The 21,469-nt window shown below is 39.2% G+C and overlaps 1 protein-coding gene across 2 annotated transcripts in view; it reads left to right on the top strand.

The window, feature by feature from the left end:
* Positions 1-2,237: 2,237 nt before the first annotated feature.
* The window catches only part of arhgef2 (rho/rac guanine nucleotide exchange factor (GEF) 2), a 29,799-nt gene continuing 10,567 nt past the window's right edge, over positions 2,238-21,469 (top strand). For both annotated transcript variants that reach the window (XM_040118363.1, XM_040118361.1), the window contains exons 1-8: positions 2,238-2,434; positions 12,081-12,243; positions 15,489-15,556; positions 15,664-15,727; positions 15,898-16,030; positions 17,093-17,196; positions 17,598-17,741; positions 20,383-20,633. In XM_040118363.1, the coding sequence (XP_039974297.1) occupies positions 2,378-2,434; positions 12,081-12,243; positions 15,489-15,556; positions 15,664-15,727; positions 15,898-16,030; positions 17,093-17,196; positions 17,598-17,741; positions 20,383-20,633 (984 nt within the window). In that variant the 5' untranslated portion in view covers positions 2,238-2,377. The remainder of the gene's footprint in view (positions 2,435-12,080; positions 12,244-15,488; positions 15,557-15,663; positions 15,728-15,897; positions 16,031-17,092; positions 17,197-17,597; positions 17,742-20,382; positions 20,634-21,469) is intronic.

Genomic DNA, 21,469 nt, shown 5'->3' with positions numbered 1-21,469 from the left:
TATGACCCTCATGGAAAAGTCATCAGAAGAAATAAAGCAGCTGAAGATGAAAAGAGGAAGGATTCTGTGTGTGTGTGTGTTGTACGTGGATGTGTGTTGTAGGTGTAGTTAACTTACCTGTCAGCAGGTGGAGTTGTTAGCCGGTTCTATCATCTGAGGTCAGCAGGATGACATCACTTCCTCCTCTCTGTGTTATGTGTTGTAGCTCATTGTCATGGTAACAGTGGTATCAGTCAGTACTAGGAGGCAGCTGTGAACAGATGTTTCATTCAGGAGATAGCCAGCAGCAGTCAGTGTGATTTAACAGTACACAGTACGCAGTACATATACTGCACAAATATACTGTGTGAATCCAGTATAATGTCAGTGTTCAGTTAATGTATGTTCACCCATCACAAACAGTTTTTATACTGTTGGTGAATATTTACAGTGAGAAACAGTTGCTCACCTGAGCTGTTTGAGGACTTTGACCTCACACTGGACATAAAGTCTGTTCATTCCTTTAAACTTAAGGTTTTAAATCACATTCCTGGTAATAATCTCACATTATAAAACATTACTCAGTAATGTTAGTTTGGTTAATCAGATATCTCAAATTCAAAGAGCTTTATTGACATGACCATAATCAGACAGTATTACCAAAGCTTGGTGTGAAAGCTGACATGAGTTCATGTTCAGTGAGAATATCATTATGGAAACAATAAAAACCTACATGTAGGTAATACTGAACAATTCAGAAACATGAAGTACTTTAAAAACCAAACTGATTTAACATTTTAAACATCAGCACGTTTCATTGGAGAGAATAAACATAAGAGAATTTGAATATGTGCATGATTTACTAACAAACACAAATAATAAATTTAATAATAAAAAGATGATTATGACATAAATACAGTACATGAATAAATAATAAAAAGCTTTATTTATGTCCACTTTTCAAACACAACCAGTGTTTTACAATGAAAGATAATGATGAGAATAAAACGAAAATTAAATCAATTAAAACCAGAGAAGATGAGATTTAGAATAAATTAAAATTAAATACAATTAATGAAATACATATTGACAAAATAATAATAGAGCAGAAATAATTAAATAATGATAATGATAAAGACTGAAATGAATCAGTTAGTCTGATTCTGTATTTTATTATTCTTTATATTTTATTATTTTATTTCTCTTTCATAATAAATAATGAGATCAGATTTCTTTATGCATGCAGACAGGAAGAAAACAATGACTGTGTTTATGAATCAAAGTAAGCTGATCTGAGATATTAACTGTGACAGGGAGATGCTCATTCATCACACTTAGATAATTAATCCATGCTGTTCATAAATATTGATCATTTATTAATATTTTACCCTGATATTACGTCATATTTACATTATTCAACCAAGCTAACACAAACACAAAATGCAACTTTATGTATTTGCACTTCAATCAGTAGTACTATTTTGTGATCACATTACTGATGGTTCATTTCAATATCTGACGTGAAAATCATTCATCCATTCAATAGAACAGAGTCTTACGAGTGCTTTGACTTTAATGCACTTTTACTGATAATTAATGAAGTAACATTCTTAAAACAGAAACTTGACTTGTAATGCATTACTTTTATGTGGCAGTACAACTGCAGTAAAATATCTGAGTGCTGTACTACAGCAGTAATGTGTGTGAGTATAGTTCTACTGCAGTAACATATCTGAGTGCAGTTCTACAACATTAAAGTATCTGAGTGCTGTACCATCTGAGTAATTCTGTTTTTCTCCGTATTTCCTCGTATTTCCGTTATGAGAGGTGCTGGGGGGGGGGGTGTTTTATTTTAAGACCGGCTTGCACCGGTTCTCTGTGGGTCGGGCGGGGGTCAGTGTTCGGTGGTTCCACGTCACACAGCGGCTGTTGTACCCAGTGCCATGGGGGGGGGCTGGGGGGGGTTTAATCGATCCTGTCCGGATCATTAATGTCTTCACGCACGTGACCTCCTGCAGCTCTTTAATTGGCCGTTGCATATCACATGACACATTGACACGTTGTCATAGAGACTGACTCCACGTAAATCAGTCACGTCACTGCCCCGGCGTTAAAAACAAGCGCTCCCTAACAGATGCTGGTGGGTGGGGCATGAAGTGCGAGCGGTGAGCGGATTGGCTGTGCATGGCAACAGCGGGCTGAGCTGTGATTGGTCAGAAGTAGAGAGAGGAGCTGTCGGTCAGAAAGAAGCCCTGACCCCCAGAATCACACTGCGGACTGTTACAGTACCAGAACCCAACAATCCTCCGGATCATTACCGATCAGCTATAGATTAGTTATTGATTAGTCGGTGAGCAGGTAATCGATTAGGTGTGGTGGGTTTGATTTGTCGGAGGGGATGTCCCGTCTGCTGGAGAGCAGGAGACAGGACAGGATGAAGGAAATTAACCAGAAGGTGAGTCCACCGGAAAAAAAAAAGAGAAAGAAACGCACTCACGGCGCGTGCACACTGACTTTAGTGATCGATACTTATCGGTATTAATTATTGTGGACTGATCAGATAGGTTTGACGTTATTGATCAGAAACAGTGGTAAAATGTGGGAGTCTGGCTCACTTTCTGTCTGTTGTCTTTGTCCGCTCTCTCACATCTGGAAAACGTTTGTTCCGTTAGAGTACTGCAGATGTTGGAGGGTTATCGATAGATATATAGGTGATCGATCATTGACTGGACTGTGATCAGCTGTGTGTTGAGGCGGTTTGTGTGGGAACAGACGATGAAGTTGGCGGAGCGCAGAAAAGGGAAACTGACTTTTTTTCTTTCAGTTCAGACTGAAACTGGTTTTAATGTTTTTATACAGAAGAGTGTGTGTGTGTCGGTGTGTGTGTTTAGTCTGTACCTGTGCAGACTGAGTTTGACTGTGTTTCGGTGTGTTCGAGTGTGTGTCCGTTAACAGCAGCGTGGCCGCTTTGTCTGTAGGAGGAAATGAGCGGGGGGAGGGGAGGCTGTGTGTGTGTGTGTGTGTGTGTGTGTGTGTGTGTGTGTGTGTTTGTGTGTATGTGTGTGTGTGTGTGTGTTGTCATACAGGAAGCGTCCGTCAGTAGTGACGGAGGGTGTTTGACCTGTGACCTCTACAGGTTGAAGGTAAATTTGATTCTGATGAAGAACCGAGCTGTTGAAAGATGAAAAACTGATAAACGGATTAATAGAAACAGATAAATGTGATTGATCCAACAGAGGGAAACTGAAGTACTCAGGTACTTCAGTAGTTTTACCACGATGTAGAAATACTCCAACACAAATAGAAGTACTATATCCAAGTACAATATGTCTCTCTGAAATGTACTGCAGTAGAAGTAGAAAGTAACAGTAAATGGAAAAACACAGGTGAAGTACAAATACCTCACAATTGTGTTTACGTACAGTACTGAAGTTAATGTACTATGTATATTTCCACCAGTAGATAAATAACTGTAAAAAGTGGAATACACATAATAACATTTACACAAGAATGGCACTCAGTAGAGCGCAGACCTCTGCCAAGGCCAATGTCAAACAACATACACCAGACATCACAGAAAGAAAATTCAGATTCATAGTAAATGGTCTGGATCTGCACCAAAATGTAATGGATTCTTCTCTGGCCCCGGCCCCAGCCCTCCGACAAGGTTGGTGCAAATTGGTTCAGTAGTTTTTGTGTAATCCTGCTGAAAAAGTAAAACCAACAAATAAACCAACAAACTGACACGGGTGAAATCTACATAGTACTACATATACTGTACTAGATACACTAGACTACATACACTATACTACACACACCATACTATATACACTGTACTACATACACTATACTACACACACCATACTATATACACTATACTACATACTCAATTCGACATATACTGTACTAGATACACTGTACTACACGCACTGTACTATATACAGTATACTACAAACACTGTACTATATATACTGTACTACATATACTGTACTAAAGATATTGTACTATATACACTGTACTACACACACCATACTATATACACTATACTACATACACTGTACTACATAACTTTACTATATGCAACGTACTACATACACTGTACTAAATACACTATACTACATACACTGTACTACACACACCATACTATATACACTATACTACATACACTGTACTACACGCACTGTACTATATACAGTATACTACATACTCTGTACTATATATACTGTACTAGATACGCTATACTACATAACTTTACTATATGCAACGTACTACTTACACTGTACTAAATAAACTATACTACATACACTGTACTACATATACTGTACTACATACACTGTACTACAGATATTGTACTATATACAGTGTACTACACACACCATACTATATACACTATACTACATACACTGTACTACATGCACTGTACTATATAACTTAACTATATACAATGTACTACAGATACTGTACTATATACAGTGTACTACATTATCTGTGCTATATAAACTATACTACACACACTGCACTACATACAGTGTACTACATACACTGTACTACATGCACTGTACTATATGCAGTGTACTGCATACTCTGTACTATATACACTATTCTACATATACTGTACTACATACACTGTACTAAATGTACTTTACTACATAACTTTACTATATACAATGTACTACATACACTGTAGTAAACACACTGTACTATATACCCTATACTACATACACTGTACTATATACACTGAACAACATACACTGTACTACATATATACTGTACTACATACACTGTACTATATATACTGTACTATAGATGCACTGTATTATATACACTATACTAGATACACTATACTACATATACTGTACTATATACACTGTACTACACACACTGTACTATATACACCATACTACAGACACTGTACTACATATACTGTACTATATACATTGTACAGCATACACTGTACTACACATACTGTACTATATACGCTGTACTATATATACTGTACTACATAAACTGTACTACACACACTGTACTACACACGCTGTACTATATACCCCATACTACATACACTGTACTACATATAAGGTACTATATACACTGTACTACATATAAGGTACTATATATGCTGTACTACACACACTGTACTACATATAAGGTACTATATATGCTGTACTACACACACTGTACAACATACACTGTACTACATGCACTGTACTACAACACCTCTTTCTCTTAAACAAAACAGAACAAATTTTATTCCTCTCAACTTGTGCGATATTGTGCTTGAAAAGCCTTGCTTCCACCTCGTTTCGTTAAGACTCCAAGCACAGAAACACCCTTTTGCTCATCCAATCTGAGACAAGGGAAAGAAAACGGTACGTAGAAATGGTTTAGTTACAGTTGCATTTCCCAAGATTATGTGCAAAACATGGCTAGCCAATTTGCCAATCTTACTTACGAATAACTAGAGGCTAACGTTAGCTAGCATTAGCTATAAATCATGGCAACCGCTAACATAATGCTACTAACATTAGCTGAGTGGAAGTGATTGGGTAAACGTTATTGTTCACATTTTGGCTACATAACCGATAACAGTGATATTTAGGTAAATGAAAGTACTTACCAAATTTCAATACCTAAGGAGTAAATCTCATCAGCGTCATTGAGCCAATTAACATGCATCAAGCTTGTACCAAGATCTAATAATGCTGTTGACTGGCTGTCCAATGAAACGTTACATGAACACATCATAGAAGCATGCAGGAAAAACACTATGTTATGCACATGTGTGTTCTTGTATTTTGAGAGGCTTGGCTACTGTGTGCGCATTGTAAATGTAAAAACGTCGAAGAGATCAAAAGTGTAGCTCTATTTTATGAGGGTCAATGCCAATAGCGCGCAATGAAACATATGCAAAAAAAGACAATGCTGCCAAGACTGGCAATTCGACAAAGATGAAACTAATCAACACAAATCAGTTTACTTATTCATGTGTGCTGCAAAGGCAACACTGGTTAAGTGGTTATTAATTGATTATAAGGTTAATTGGTTAACAATGTCAGTGTTCTCTTTCACACTGACACTGTCACTAAACGCTGTCAGCCTGCAGCTCCACATTGTTCAATGTACAAACACAGTTTAATTAAAGTCCCACAGATGTTGCAGTAAAAACAGTCTGACCTAATCCAAGTTCATGTGTAATCTAGACTAAATATCAGCAAAATATTTGTTGCTTACTTGTAAATCGCTTTGGATAAAAGTGTCTGAGAAATTAGTAAATGTGAATGTACATCAGACTGTGTCACTTCATTGTCTGTCTGTCTGTCTGTAGCATTTGTCTGTCTGTCTGTTTACATGTCTGTGTGTCTGTATGTAGTGTCTGTCTGTCTGTTTTTTTACATGTCTACATGTCTGTCTGTCTGTCTGTAGTGTCTGTCTGTAGCATTTGTCTGTCTGTCTGTCGTTTCTGTCTGTGTGTCTGCATGTTAACATGTCTATCTGTCTGTCAGTGTGTTAACTCAGATGAGTTTTGTGAAACAGGACGACTGATCAGAGATCAGATTTACTGTGTTGCCAGGTCTCCACAGAGCTGATGTCTGAGCTGATGATCTCAGACCTGTTCAGAGACTTTTAGAAATGTGCCACACCAGGAGTCACTTCTCACTCAATTTTAATCTCTTCAGATCTGTCTGTGTCTAGAGGTCACATGGGTCACTCACATAATTCAGAGCGATGAATGAAGAGTTTCAGCTGCTCTCCGATCAGTTACTGGTTACCTGTGTCTCACCTGAACTCTTTATCTCCAGCGACTGTTACTCTGGTGTAATGTTTCTGTCTCTAACCTCAGCTCGCTCCTTCTCTCTCTGTAGCTCTATGCCTCCGTCTCAGTCTCATGACCCCCCAACCCCCCACCCAGACAGCGGTCTCTTTATTTCCCTCCATCACTGAGCTCTTTATTTATTGATCATCTGATCACTGACTGTCACCAGATCCCTGAACCTGTTTTAAACCATATGCACTGAATATTCGTCATTTCACTCATCAATACAGAGACTGATTATTTATTATAACTATAAATGATATATAAATATATAAATATATAAATATATACTAATTCTCAGTGTTCTGTGTTTAAACCAGAGAAGTATCTTTCAGGTGAGAGCTGTAGCTAACATCTCATTTTATTATCGGTTAATCTGTTCCACGATTGGTTTAGTAAAATTTGAAAAAGCAAAGAAAGAAATCAGACTTTCCTGAAGTCCAGTGAGACAGAGATATTCAGTTTATTGTGATATAAAACAGAAAGAACAGAAATATGTTTATCACTTAATCGTTTTCTTGGTGACGCTATTCACTAGGTTGTGGTTCATGTCAGTGAAAGATGTTGGTTAAAGTCACTGTGAACTTTTTTTTTGCATTAAACCAGACTATGATCTTTCCCTAGCCTTTAACAATGCTAGAGTCGCTACAAGTGGACGTTGTGCTGCTGGATCAGATATTTTGGTGGAAAACAAACACGTTGTCTGTGAACGTTTTACTGATACGTTCAGAATCAACATTTTGTGATTTGTCAAATATGTAATTTAATGCCATTTCCTTGTTACATTAATAGAAAACAGGATCCAGTCAGCTTTATGTGTCCTTTAAAACATATTTACTGTTTTAAATTAGTTTTATAGAAAGAGCATTTCTTGGAGATGGCCTGAAGACGGCCTGAAGACTGAGGAACAAAAAATCTATTGGACTGGAGAAACTGACAGCAGAGGTGTGAATGTTTGATCAGTTTTCAGAAAACACACATCGTGAAGCTTTGTGATTGGCTGTTTGTCAGTGAAATGTACCCTGGGAGGCGTAGTTGACTTCTCTCCACAGGCTCCTTTAGCTATTTGAAAGAAAACCAGGTGTTTTCTGACACAACTGTATTTCAAACTGAGACCTGAACCTGAAGAACATGAAGTGTAAAGTGACTACAGGAGATCAGATACAACACACACACACACACACACACACACACACATACACACACACATAGACACACACACACACACACAGTCTGTAACACACACACACAGTAACACACACACTTCCCCTTCCTGTCCCTCCCAGTCCAGAGCAGAAGTTAATGTGAAAAACACTCGAGAGAAAAGAGAAGTTCAGAGAGAGACACACACAGTTACAGACTCTGTTAGAAATAATGTTTATATTTGACAGCATTTTCAGATATATGACCAAACTGTGAGAGAAAACAAACACATCTCTGAATTTTATTAATCTGAAATTAATCTGGAGTTAATCGGTAGTTAATCAGAAATTAATCAAATGTTAATATAAAATTAATCTGGAGTTAATCTGAAATTTATCTGGACTTAATCTGAAGTTAATTTAGAGGCTTCCTCAATTTGGGTTTGACATACTAAGCATGTATTTTACACATTTACAGACTTTTTGTTATAAACTTTTCTCCTCATGTCTCTGTCATTTCACTGCAGCCCAACAAGGAAACAGACATGAGGAAAATTTATACTGAGATTAATTTTGGATTAACTCCAGATTAATTTCAGATTACCTCCAGATAAACTCCAGATTATTTTTTAAACTAGGATTAAGGATTTAGTCTGTTAAAATTCTCATTGATGACAAATATTTCTATTGGGCGATGTATCAGATTAATTGAAGTAAAATCAATTATTCTCAGAAATGAAAGGAGGAAGTGAAGGTTCAGGAAAAGTTTACATCATCCATTAACTTGTTTGTTCTGACGTCAGCTGTTTCATTTATCACAGAGTCTGTATACATCACAGCTTGATCATCATCATCAGTGAAGTCACTAAACCTGATGAACGTTTGCATTTGGTCTGATCACACTGGTATTTGTATAGATGCATATTTAATGAAACCAACATTATGTTATTTTTTACTGTAACAATTCATGTGTGTCAGTTTACACCAGATGTTTCATAACATTATGCAGGAGTGTGTGTGTGTTTGTGTGTTAATCTGAACTATTTAAAATAATATTTGAAATGGCCTTAAACCAACCATAACAGTCTGTGTATAAAAATGGACACCGTTATCTGAATATCCACAGGTTTTACTTTTTTCCTGTAAATACAGAGGAGGAAAGTAGTGACAGCTGCTGATTCTGAGGATGGACAGGATAATTAAACTAATTAAACATCACCAGGATAATTAAACCAAACATCCCCAGGATAGTTAAACTTATTAAACATCCCCAGGGATAATTAAACCTCCTCCATCAGATGTGTTTGTTCTTTTTACACACAGGGTTCACATGTAACTACAGAACATGTGATTCCACATTTGTCAGTTTATTATTAACATTAATATGAAACATGTTTATTAATGTTTGCAGGTTCACTTTTCATATAAAACTGATCATATCAGTTTTACGGATGTTAAACATGATCCCAACAACAGGAAACATAGTTAATGGTTGACTAATATAATCTGTTCGTGCTGCTGTTTCTGAGGGCTGTGATTGGCTGTCTTGTGTTATTGGTCAGACAGGTGAGATCAGGTGAATCTGATGTTGATGTTGCTTCAGATTAAAGTTCACTTAAATCTCAGATTAAGTATTTCTGGTTGTGTTGATGTTTAGTCTCATCAGCAGGCCAGACAGAAACTGTTGGATGGATTGTGATGAAATGTTCATGTTCCCCTCAGGATTAACTGTAATAACTCTGATGATCCTCTGACATTTCCTCTTGCATCATCATCATCAGGTCAAAGTTTTAATGTGTCCAGTACTTTGGTTTATGCTTAAATATATTCCAATCAGCCTCAGATGGATACTGTGATAGCACTGTAATTATTAGCATGTTAGCACCGTTATTGTTAGCATGTTAACACTGTAATTGCTATGTGAGTGAGTATAATATGAATCTTCTGTCCGTCAGAGCTTGTTCAGTTAACACAGGAGCAGAATTAATGTCAGGGGTCAGAGGTCGTCTTGCTGACGGGGCTGACGGTCCCTGTAGTTCCTGCTGGACTACAGCTCCCACAGAGCCTTGCAGCTGTTGTTGTTGTGACCTGGAGCAGAGTGTCTGGCTCCTGGGAGTCAACCCTTTATCTATAATTCATATCAGCAGCTTCGTGCCCCTAAGCAAGGCATCTGAGACAGCCCATCAGATAAGGGCAGCTACTGAGGCTCTGCCCCCTCTAATCACATTACCTGACTGTGTGTGTGTGTGTGTGTGTGTGTGTGTGTGTGTGTGTGTGTTCATATTGTGCTCAGTTGATTCTTTAAATCCTTCATTGACTGATGTGTCAATTTACAGAGTTTTATGTTTATTTACAGACTGATTTGTATTTTTACAGAGTTTATTTAGCTGGTCGAGGCAGACACCCCCCATCGTGAGCCTGGTTCTGTTCAAGGTTTCTACCTGTTAAAAGGGAGTTTTTCCTTGCAGATGTTGCAAAGTGCTCGATCATTGGGTAATGTTGGGTCTCTGTAACCATAACTATAAAGAGTCCAGTCTAGACCTGCTCTACATGAAAAGTGCCCCAAGATAACTTCTGTTATGATTTGGTGCTATATAAATAAAATTGAATTGAAATTGAATTGAATTGAAATTAGACTGGTGTGTATATTTACAGAGTTTATTTACAGACTGACGTGTATATTTACAGAGTTTATTTACAGACTGACGTGTTTATTTACAGAGTTTATTTACAGACCCATATGTTAATTTACAGATAGATGTGTATATTTACAGAGTTTATTTACAGACTGACGTGTTTATTTATAGACTAATGTTTTTATTTACAGACCGATGTGTATATTTACAGAATTTATTTACAGACCCACATGTTAACTTACAGAGATGTGTATATTTACAGAGTTTATTTACAGACTGACGTGTTTATTTATAGACTGACGTGTTTATTTATAGACTGATGTTTTTATTTAAGAGACTGATGTGCATATTTACAGAATTTATTTACAGACTGATGTGTATATTTACAGAGTCTATTTACAGACTGATGTGTATATTTACAGAGTTTATTTACAGACTGATGAAATAGATGGAACTGGTTTCAGTTTCAGATCAACATAACAAACAAATCTAACCAAACCGCAAGGTGATAACTTGACCTCTATATCTAAAATAAAAACATCAACTGACTGACGCTGAAACACTGAGTGTGTCAAGAGAAGGAGATGAGTTTTTACTGGTAACCGATGAACCGATCACCTCCTCGGTCTGGTACACATCTGTTTACATACAGGCTCATACACACACCTGTCACATGTTATGCCTTCACATTTTCCCTGAGGAGAAAAAAAACATGTTAACGGCACAATAAAATACGGACAGTCGAAACAGCGTCACATGATGATGGAGAGATGGAGCTGTCCATATTTGATGCAGGTTGTGTGGTCCTGGTCCGATGGGTTGTTCTGTAGTCCTGGTGTGATTGGTTGGTGTGTAGTTGTGTTCTGATTGGTTGGTCTGTAGTCCTGGTCTGATGGGTTGGACTGTAGTCGTCTTCTGATTGGTTTGTCTGTAGTCGTGTTCTCATTGATTAGTCTGTAATCCCGGTCTGATCGGTTAGTCTGGTCAGTCAGTGTGGGGGAGATCTGTATACATTCGGATCAGCACACTGTGATCACTGTGTGACTGTAAACATACTGAATGGACGCCTTGTTCTTTTAGTCCTCAACCCCCCCTCCATCGCCCACACCCGCAGTATAAAGGAGGTAGCAGGTATAAGACCGCCCTCTGCCTCCTTTCCTTTGTTTACTTCTTTGTTCTGCTGAAATGAAAATCTGCTCAGTGTGTATAGGAAACAACACAAAGCTGAAACTGACTTACATCCTCCACCCATTCATTCATTCATCCTTTCATACAGTACACCTGTGTCTGACATGATTAACTGAACCCACCTGTGGTCACATGGCTCTCAGGTTAACCCGTGAGAAGTGACCGCTCAGTCTGATCATGTGGAGTGTAACTGAGATGAAATCCCTCATTAAGATTACCTGACTTCCACCTGAAAATCAGTTTGGTCTGAGAGGAAAAAATGATCGATTACTTGTCATATAAAGATTCGTTGTATTGATCATCATGTCTTTGTGTGTTTAGAATAAGGAGAAGGAGCGTCTGAAGGAGAGAGAGAAGGAGGCGAGAGAGAGGGAGGCCAGATACAGCAACGGTCACCTGTTCACCTCCCTGACGGTGTCCTCCACTACCCTGTGCTCCTCCTGCAACAGGAGTATCACGGCCAAGGAGGCACTCAGCTGCCCAGGTAAAATGTATATATTTATATATATAACACATATACAACCCACATATAACAAATATACACCATACATATATATATATATATATTCACCTGAACAAGATGTAAATAAAAACATGTCCCTTTTGCAGGTTCCAGGGTAACTGACAGATAACGGTGTGAGTGGAGGAGCAGTGCTCAGTGTTGATTATTGATTACTGATCATCTTTATAGTTTGTTGCATTGATGAATCAACAAACAGAAAGAAACCATAAAACATCATTGTGAATATAAATACACAGTCTGAGTATTTCTGTGTGTGTGGGCGTGACAGACTGTAGTCCAGACGATGTACATCTTCAGTATAACACACACACACACACACACACATACACACCCACACAAACACAGACAGTCAGCTGAGATAATTTTAACACAATTAACTCTCCCTGTTTGAACACAATAGACTGACTCTGATACCACGTGTGTGTATTAATGTGTGTGTAATGTGGGATCCTGTTGACCTACATTGTGATTGGCTGCTGTGGATGAACCCTGAGAACTGGGTCGAAGGGACACATGTGTCTCAGTGTGTATTTAATGTTTCTTTAGTGTGTGTGTGTGTGTATGTAATGTGTTTATGTGTATGTGTTTTTCTTAAGCGTGTGTGCCTGTGGGGTGTGTGTGTGTGTGTGTGTGTGTGTGTGTGTGTGTGTGTGTGTGTGTGTGTGTGTGTGTGTGATTGTGTGTGTGTGTGTGTGTGTGTGTGTTTAATGTGTGTGGTCTAACCCGTATGCCGTGTATGAGTTGGACGAGTATGAGACTCTAGTCCTGCTCAGTCAGCTTTTGTTTGTTTCAGGAGGAAAATTGATTTGATCAGACTTGTTAAGAGTGGAATTATTCAGGGCTGATGGTCGATAAACTCACACTATGTTATGTAAAAGTAAGATGGACAACAAACACAGTTGTTATTTATTCTGTTTTAGGCATGTAAATATTCACAAACTGTTTTCAAACCATTTCTTTCTCTAACTCTAACTTTTCATGCAGTTTGTTCCTTTATTCTGTAGATTCCAGTGCAAAATGCAGAATATATTTATTTATATAATTAAAAAAATCCTTAATGTTTGAACAGTGTCCTCAGTAAATATCTGAACTTTGGCTGAAAAGCCATTGCCAAACAAAACACCTGTGCTATGAACAAAATCTGGTTTAAATGTTTTAACAGGAACTCATTCATAGTTTAGTCTCAGCACACAAAATCAGCATGCCGACATTCTCAGGCAGAAGCTGAGATCTCTGATAGTTCACGATATTTGTTAAAAAAAATAAACAGAACCTGCTCAGTGGGAGCTGAGTTGGCACGAACTACAAAATAAACAAGGTGAGATTTATGTTTCCGAACACAGTGATTCAGTTTTTCAGAGACAGATTTCAATCATGAAGACTGACTGTGACTCGTGGTTTTTTAAATGTTCCTCTGGTTAAAGAGCAGCAACTGCTTCAACATCCACAACTTTTCTAACACACTGAGGACCAGACTGAACTGAACTGGGCTGAATGAAACTCAGCCCCAAACCACAGACACTCAGTTAGAAACTACATTACAGAGAACTGGAAACTTGTAAACCCCAGCGCACAGGCTCATGTTAAACCGTCAGATCAGTGCGGAGAATCTGGTTTGGTTGGAGGAAATGTCTCAGGTTGACCTCAGGACCGTGTCTGACCAGAACCAAGCACCAAAGTTCAACTCAGCGAGCTTTTCTGCTGAAAAAGGAAACACATGGTCACAGGTTAACTGGCTTTTATTAATGTAAGATCTGTAATCTTCTAAAAATAGATCTGTATGAAGCCGTCTGATTTTTAAAAGTTTGTTTTCATGAGAACCCGATCTGTGTCCACACTGACAGAGTCTCTAGGTGGTTTTAGTAGAGACCTCTGTCCAGCGTAACTCAACATGTAGTTGTTCTTATTCACAGGTTTTTCTGTTTCTGCTGTCAGATGTTGAACCTGGATCAAACAGTGATTTATTCTCAGAATCACATGTGAACCAGCAGTAATTCCAACACTGCTGCTGTTGAGAAAACTGTTTCTGGACTGAGGGCTGAAAATGGAAGGAAGGTGACGTTTCGCGTGGATGTACTGTGAGCCTGAGTAGAAGAGCAGCTTTACTAAATCTGAAACTAAAACTTGCTGAGAACCTTTCAAACTGGATTTATAAAAAGAAACACAAACAACCACAAACACACACAGACACACCCTGCTCACACTGGTATAACACTGTGTGTGTGCGTCCGTATTGGTTTAAAGTGATGACATCATCCTAACTGGACTGTGGAAAAAGTAAAGTCAGACACTTTTTATAGTGGAATGAATGTAGAGTGTGTGTGTGTGTGTGTGTGTGTGTGTGTGTGTGTGTGTGTGTGTGTGTGTGTGTGTGTGTGTGTGTGCGTGTGTGTGTGTGTGTGTGTGTTTGAGTGTTTGACTGTGTGTGTGACCACAGTAAACAGTCTGCAGACTCTATTTTTGGTCTCCTTTTGGTTTTTGCAGCAGGAATGTGGATTTGAGGTTTCTTAAGGAAGTTCCAGGGACCATGGAGAAGGTCCTGGGGATCCTTGTAGAGGTTCCAGGGGTTCTGACGGAGGTTTTGTTGGTGTTAAGTCCAGAATAATACACACAGTAAATGTGGAATGTGGACTCCTTGTGTTCACATGTGATTCAGTGATCTGGTTTCTGTATCTCAGCAGTAAACAAGTCTGAACCTGGTTCACATGACCCCCCCATAAACCTTGTCTTTGAACTCCAGTGGTATACCCTCTCACCTGGCTGGAAAGTGATGTATAAGCGTACGGCAGTACACTGTGACCTCACTGCTGGGTGTGGTCAAAGGTGTTAGTTGTCACAGTTTTTTTCATGTTCAAAGAACTTGAACAGACATCACTTAAGCGTTTGAACTGGTGGCATAAATACCCAGGATGCATTTCAGTGTTACAGTGGGTGAGCGCCGAGGCTGATCACATGGCCTGAATGAACCAATCACGTTCCTGTTTTCAGATTTTCACAGAGACTGAGCCGATGTTTAATATCAGGCGGCTACATACACTCGAACTACTGACAGGACGTTTAACTCAGTACCGATTTAAATAACTGAGTCCAGTACGAGCAACATGTTACTGACCTGCTACCTATCTCTCTCTGTCTCTACCTGTCTGTCTGCCTCCACATATCTGTCTTTCTCTTTCTGTCTCTGTCGCTGCCTGTCTGTCTCTCAGGCTGCAATGTCACCATCCATAACCGCTGCAGAGACAGCCTGGCCAGCTGTGCCAAGATGAAACAGAGGGTAAGACCTGTCTGTTTACCTGACTGTCTTTCTGTACTGTCTGTCTTCACTGATGATCTGTCTTTCCTGACTACCTATCCAACCGCCTGTCTGTCTCTTTTTAACAGCAACAGAAGCTGGCGATGGTCAGAAACAGTTCAGCTCTGCAGAACGTTGCCCTGCGGACCAAAAGTGAGTCTACCTGTCTGTCTGCCTGGATGAAACACACTGTTCAGTTGCATTATGGGAAATGTAGGACCCAGTGTTATATCTGTTAAAAGGTGATGGATATGAAATTTTCTCTTCAGTAGTTTATTAACGGTGACTGTTTTATGTCTTCTTTTCTCCTTTTTTGTCTTCAGCTCCAATGATGAAGGAGCGCCCAAGTTCGGCCATCTATCCCTCTGACAGTCTTCGTCAGTCCCTCCTCGGGTCCAGACGAGTTCGCTCCGGCCTCTCACTCGCTAAGAGTGTCTCCACCAATAACATTTCCGGGTCAGACTGAGCAAAGACTTGATTGGCTTATGAATGAAGAAGTGGTTGTTGTTGTTATGCCTCCACGCTGGTGACAGCTGTGGCCAGAGGCATTATGTTTTTGGGTTGTCCGTCTGTCCATCCATCCATTCTTGTGAACGAGACATATTAGGAATACCTTGAGGGAATTTCTTAATATTTTGGCACAAACGTTCACTTGGACTCAGGGATGAACTGATTAGTATTTAAAGGTCAATGGTCAAGGTCACTGTGACCTCACAAAACATGTTTATCATACACTAATTATGTGAAATTTTCACATAGATGTCTAATGGGATAAAATGATGAAGTGATTACATTTTATATCCAAAAGGTCAAAGATGAACTTCACTGTGACATCATAATGTTCTGTAAAAACACTTTTCTGGCGATTATTCAAAGCCATAACTTAGAAACACATTGGCACCCATGGCAGATTTCACATTTGGTCAGAGACTGAATTGGTGACACTAGTTTTGGGTGCCCACCTTGAAACTGTGGTGATTGTATAGATATTCTGTGCTGCCGGGTTGAGGATGTGTGTGAAGCAGCCATGTTTTAGAATTTGTAGCTTCTTTGCAGCAACATCAATATTTGAAGCATTGTCTGCTGTCATGGCTTCAGCTTTGTGTTCCATCAGAATCAGCCTTATTGGTCAAGCATGTGAACGTAGGAGTCCACCTGCTTCACTTCCTCTCCCTGGATGACAACCAGGACAGGGTTGTTATCCAGCTATATAACATGAACATTTCTGTCTAATTAACATCCGTAAGGTTGAAATTACAGGAGACACTGAAAATATTGTCATGTTATTATGTACGACAATGAAAAACAATTACAGTAAGTTACAGCTCAGCAGAAGGCGTTTCTATTGTTTCTATTTTGTTTCTATTGTAACCGAGCCATGTTTACTGTTTCTGACTTCATCATTTTACAGCAAACTGCTCCTTTAAATGATCAGGTCTGTTCTGCTGACGAGCATTAGAACGAGTATGTTATTTAATCTATCCACCTGTTTCTCCCTCTCTCCTGTTTGTCTCTCAGTGGGACTGAGGACTCTGCAGGTCTCAGGAGAATTCTGTCTCAGTCCACCGAGTCTTTAAACTTCAGGAGCAGAACTTTGTCCATGGAGTCTCTCACTGATGACGGTCTGTAAAACAGTTTTATTGATGACAGTATTAACTGTATCTGATGTATCCATAATCCCTCCCCTGCCCTTTAATCACATTATTGTCATTAGAGAATACATTTTAAGAATCCTGCAGCTCCTCAGTGGTTCTGGCTCATTCAGTTGTATCAGTGATCAGATGTATGATTCCCTCATATTCTGTTTGAGTTTGTACTTTGATGTTGTCACAGTTTATTAAAATAAACTCTTGTGACTAGCAGGAGAGACTGCAGGGTGATGACATCTGAAACCAGCTGACAGGATTAATTTCGAGCCAGGGTGAAGATGTTATATTAGAAACCAATGGACAGTAAAAAGGAGAAAGAGATATGTCTTTGTGTGTCTGTGTGATATATTTTGTGCATTGTGTATTTTATGTAGGTGAGTGGTGGTGGAGCCCCCTGTTGGAGGAGCTGCAGGTAGAGAGCAGCTGTGTTCAGGCTGACAGCTGGAGTCTGGCCGTGGAACCAAACTTCCTGCAGACACTTCACAAGGACCTGATCAAACAACAGGATGTCATATATGGTATGTAATATATATACACACAATAAACTTATATTCAGAAGGTATTAATATTTATACAGTATGTATATATACATACTGTATAAATATTAATACATGTTATGAATATATGTTTATTGTGTGTTTATATATATATATATATATATACACACACACACACACACACACAAACGGGTGACAAATTAAAAGAAAAACCAACATAAAGTGTCTTATTAAGGTGTTCGGCCACCACCAGCCTCCAGAACAGCTTCAGAGCTCCTTGGCATTGATTCTCCAAGTCTTTGGACTCTTGGATGGATGAACACCATTCTTCTAAAAGATACTGCCTCATTTGGTGTTTTGTTGATGGTGTTGGAGAGCGCTGTCTGACACATGGGTCCAGAGTCTCCCATACGTGTTCAGTTGGGCTTAGATCTGTGGACTGTGAAGGCCATAGCATATGATTCACATCATTTTAATACTCATCAAACCATTCAGTGACCCCTTGTGCACTATGGATGGGGGCATTGTCATCCTGTAAGAGACCCCTCCCATCAGGATAGAAATGTGTCATCATAGGATAAAGGTGATCACTCAGAAAAACTTTGTATTGACTTGCAGTGACCCTTCCCTCTAAGGGGTAAAGTCGACACAAACCATGTCAGCAAAATACCCCTTGGAGCATAACCGAGCCACCTGATCCACTGGCACCAGAACAGGAGGGACAACGAGGCTTTTTGTGCGCCCACTTTTAGGTTTTATGATAATAAAAGGGTAAAGGAATTACATCTCTGCCTCACTGTGTGGATGTAAAATGCCACAGCTGAGCATTGTTTCTCAAGTCTCCGTCATTTGAAGACCTGCATCCAATCTACAGTGACCGAAATGGCTTAACAACCTGCTTTTCCTGCACATGCACAAAGACCTGACTGATGAACTGGACATGACCAAAGTGTTAAATAGCTTTTGCTTTGGGAGTGAAAGGCGCAGTCAGTACTTTGGAAAATAAGCCTAGTGGACTAAATCGCGCTCTGCTGCAGTGCTGTGTATTTGTATGTTAGTAGAAATACTGGGTGTAAAGATTTAATTGGCCATGAATTTTGATTCTGTTTCAAACCCTATTAAAAAAACATATTTACTGGTTGGTTGTTTATAGTGTAACAGTTCTCAGAGTGAAAAAACATAAGGGTCTGTATCAAAAGGAGCCAGGACGCTCCTTCTGAGTTGGCAGCCACTTGTCTTTAATTTCTAATGTTAAAACGCACATGAAGTGTTTCTCAGACGAGCATCGCACACCGTAGAAGGCCTTGCGCGCTCACTGCTTGTTTAGGGACCACTGCAATAAAAAATAAATAAAAAACTTCCTTTTTGATCTGGAAGTGGAAATGGTGAGGAAATGCATTGCTTACCTTATTTTAGTTGTACAAAAATGGTAGGCTAGGCAAAGATTGAAGGGAAGTTGACGTGAAAAAGTTCAATGGCTTGTTACGTCATCCAAAGCCGGATGTCCCCCCAGTTCAAAACTCATTCCAGCACAACTAACTGGATCCCCTCACTTTAGGGGTCCAGCACTTAGGCCTGTACTCTTCTCTTGATGTACGCCAAATATGCACTCGCCCACTTGTGGATAAATATGGTGAAGGATGACTCATCTGACCATATCACTTTTTACCATCTTTGGTTGCCTTTGGTTTTTGCACCACTGAGCTCTCAAATGTGTATTCATCTTTGTAATGAGGGCTTTATGCACTGCAATCCTACTATAATATCCCTCTCTATGTAACTGTCATCTGACTTTTCTTCTTCCTGTCTGATCATGTCCTGCATCAACATTCTCAGTCACCTGAGGAAGAGTTGCTCTTCTATTTTTCCTTACTTATCACACTAATGCTCGAGCATCACAGTCATCAAATGTGCGCTGTCGACCACAGTTTATGACCCTATTTACTTATGTCTTTCCCATAGATCTAAATGCAGATGTCACTTTTTTCACTCGTCCTGTTGAAACAGCCAGTCTTTGTGACTGCAGCTCCTGCCATCCATGTCCCAACACTGAACCCCATTCCAAAGTCACTTAGATCTTTTCTTTTTGCCATCTTGATACAAAATCAGAATCAACTGGGTCTGCTCAGCATTTTTATAGATGCCGCAGAGCATGATTGGATGCTTATTGCTTAATCACAGAACAGAAGTTGATTGCTTGTTCATCACATTATAACAGGTGAAATCAGGTATTAACAGAAGGTTCAGGATGAAAATCTATTTAAAATAGTTTTGGCTCGAAGCAAGAAAGTCATCACACAGAAATGTCTGCAGACAAACCCTCCAACAAAGAACAACTGGACTGTGATGAATAAAGAAATAATGTAAACCTGTACATTTAACTTAAAAATATTAATAAAAATAAAGTTTATATATACATGTTCTATGTGACTTAAAGAACCAGCTAGACGCCATCTACACTCACACAGATATACACACATACATGTAAACAACATCCTAAACACTGAAACACTGAAATTGGTGTTTTATTGCCTCCATGTGGTCGGGACTTAGTCTCCTCCAAGTCTCTGACTTCTCTGACTGTTTCTGTTGCCACAGTCGCTGTGTGTCTGTTGCCGTGACAACTACATCAGGCTAAACCAGTTTCTTGTCTGTCTCTCAGAGCTGATCCAGACGGAGTTCCACCACGTTCGGACTTTGCGGATCATGGAGGGGGTGTACCGGCGGGGGATGCTGGAGGAGGTGATGCTGGAGGCGGGTGTGGTTCACACCATCTTCCCCTGTCTGGACCAGCTGCTAGAGCTCCACTCCAGCTTCCTGTCAGAGCTGCTGAACAGGAGGAAGGAGGGACTGATGGAGGGCAGCTCGAACAACTTCACCGTCCGCAGCATTGGAGACCTGCTACTCAGACAGGTACGGCAGCTCAGGTGATCTCTGTGAGGACTGACTCACTGACTGAGGGTCACAGAGGTTGTTACTGTTCAGGACCAGGTGTCCACATACGGGATCATGGTGTCATTCAAGTCAAGGAGTTATATGGCCAATAAATAAAATCTTGAATTTTCAAGATTTTTGGAATAATTTATAATTGATTTATTTTTTCTGTAAAATATTGAAAACAAAATTCATTAAAACAACATGAAACATCACAATGTTTAGACCTGTTGCAGATGAATTTGTGAGGGCATGATGTTGGTTTTGATTTGTTAAACGTTTCAAAATGGCCGAGAATAAATGATCTCATGTTGCAAATCACAGGTTGCACGTTGTAAGTTTTGTGAAACTGGTCCCAGAGCTGTAGTAGTTTAAACTGTTAGTTAATATCATGAGGTTGAGGTGATGGCGAGAAACAGGACATGAGATGTGTGGTAGGGAGGATGTAGATTTACCTTAAACAACTTAGTTCAGCACTGTTAACTGCTACAGCTGCTACTAGATGATCTCTTTTAAAATTATGATAATAATCATCTTTTTTTCTCAAAATCCAGGACAACAAATTGAAATCTACAAATGCAAAAATCAAATATAATTTCTAATGAAATGGTGATTTTTTTAAGGGAAGAAGCAACAAAATCACAGGAAAACAGGTAGAACCAATTCTAGTAATAGAAGATAAAAGAAATAAATTCAATTCAAGTATCAAAAAAACTTAGGTAAAGTTAGGAGAGGCTCTCTGATGAAAGTGACTCGGTCTGATTTCGTCTGGCAAGTCTGACTTGAAAGACAAAGTTAGACAATCAACACTACAG

This window comes from Xiphias gladius, chromosome 22, assembly GCF_016859285.1.
Source record: "Xiphias gladius isolate SHS-SW01 ecotype Sanya breed wild chromosome 22, ASM1685928v1, whole genome shotgun sequence".
NCBI classification, from domain to species: Eukaryota; Metazoa; Chordata; class Actinopteri; order Istiophoriformes; family Xiphiidae; genus Xiphias; species Xiphias gladius.
This window is presented reverse-complemented; position numbering and strand designations above follow the sequence as displayed.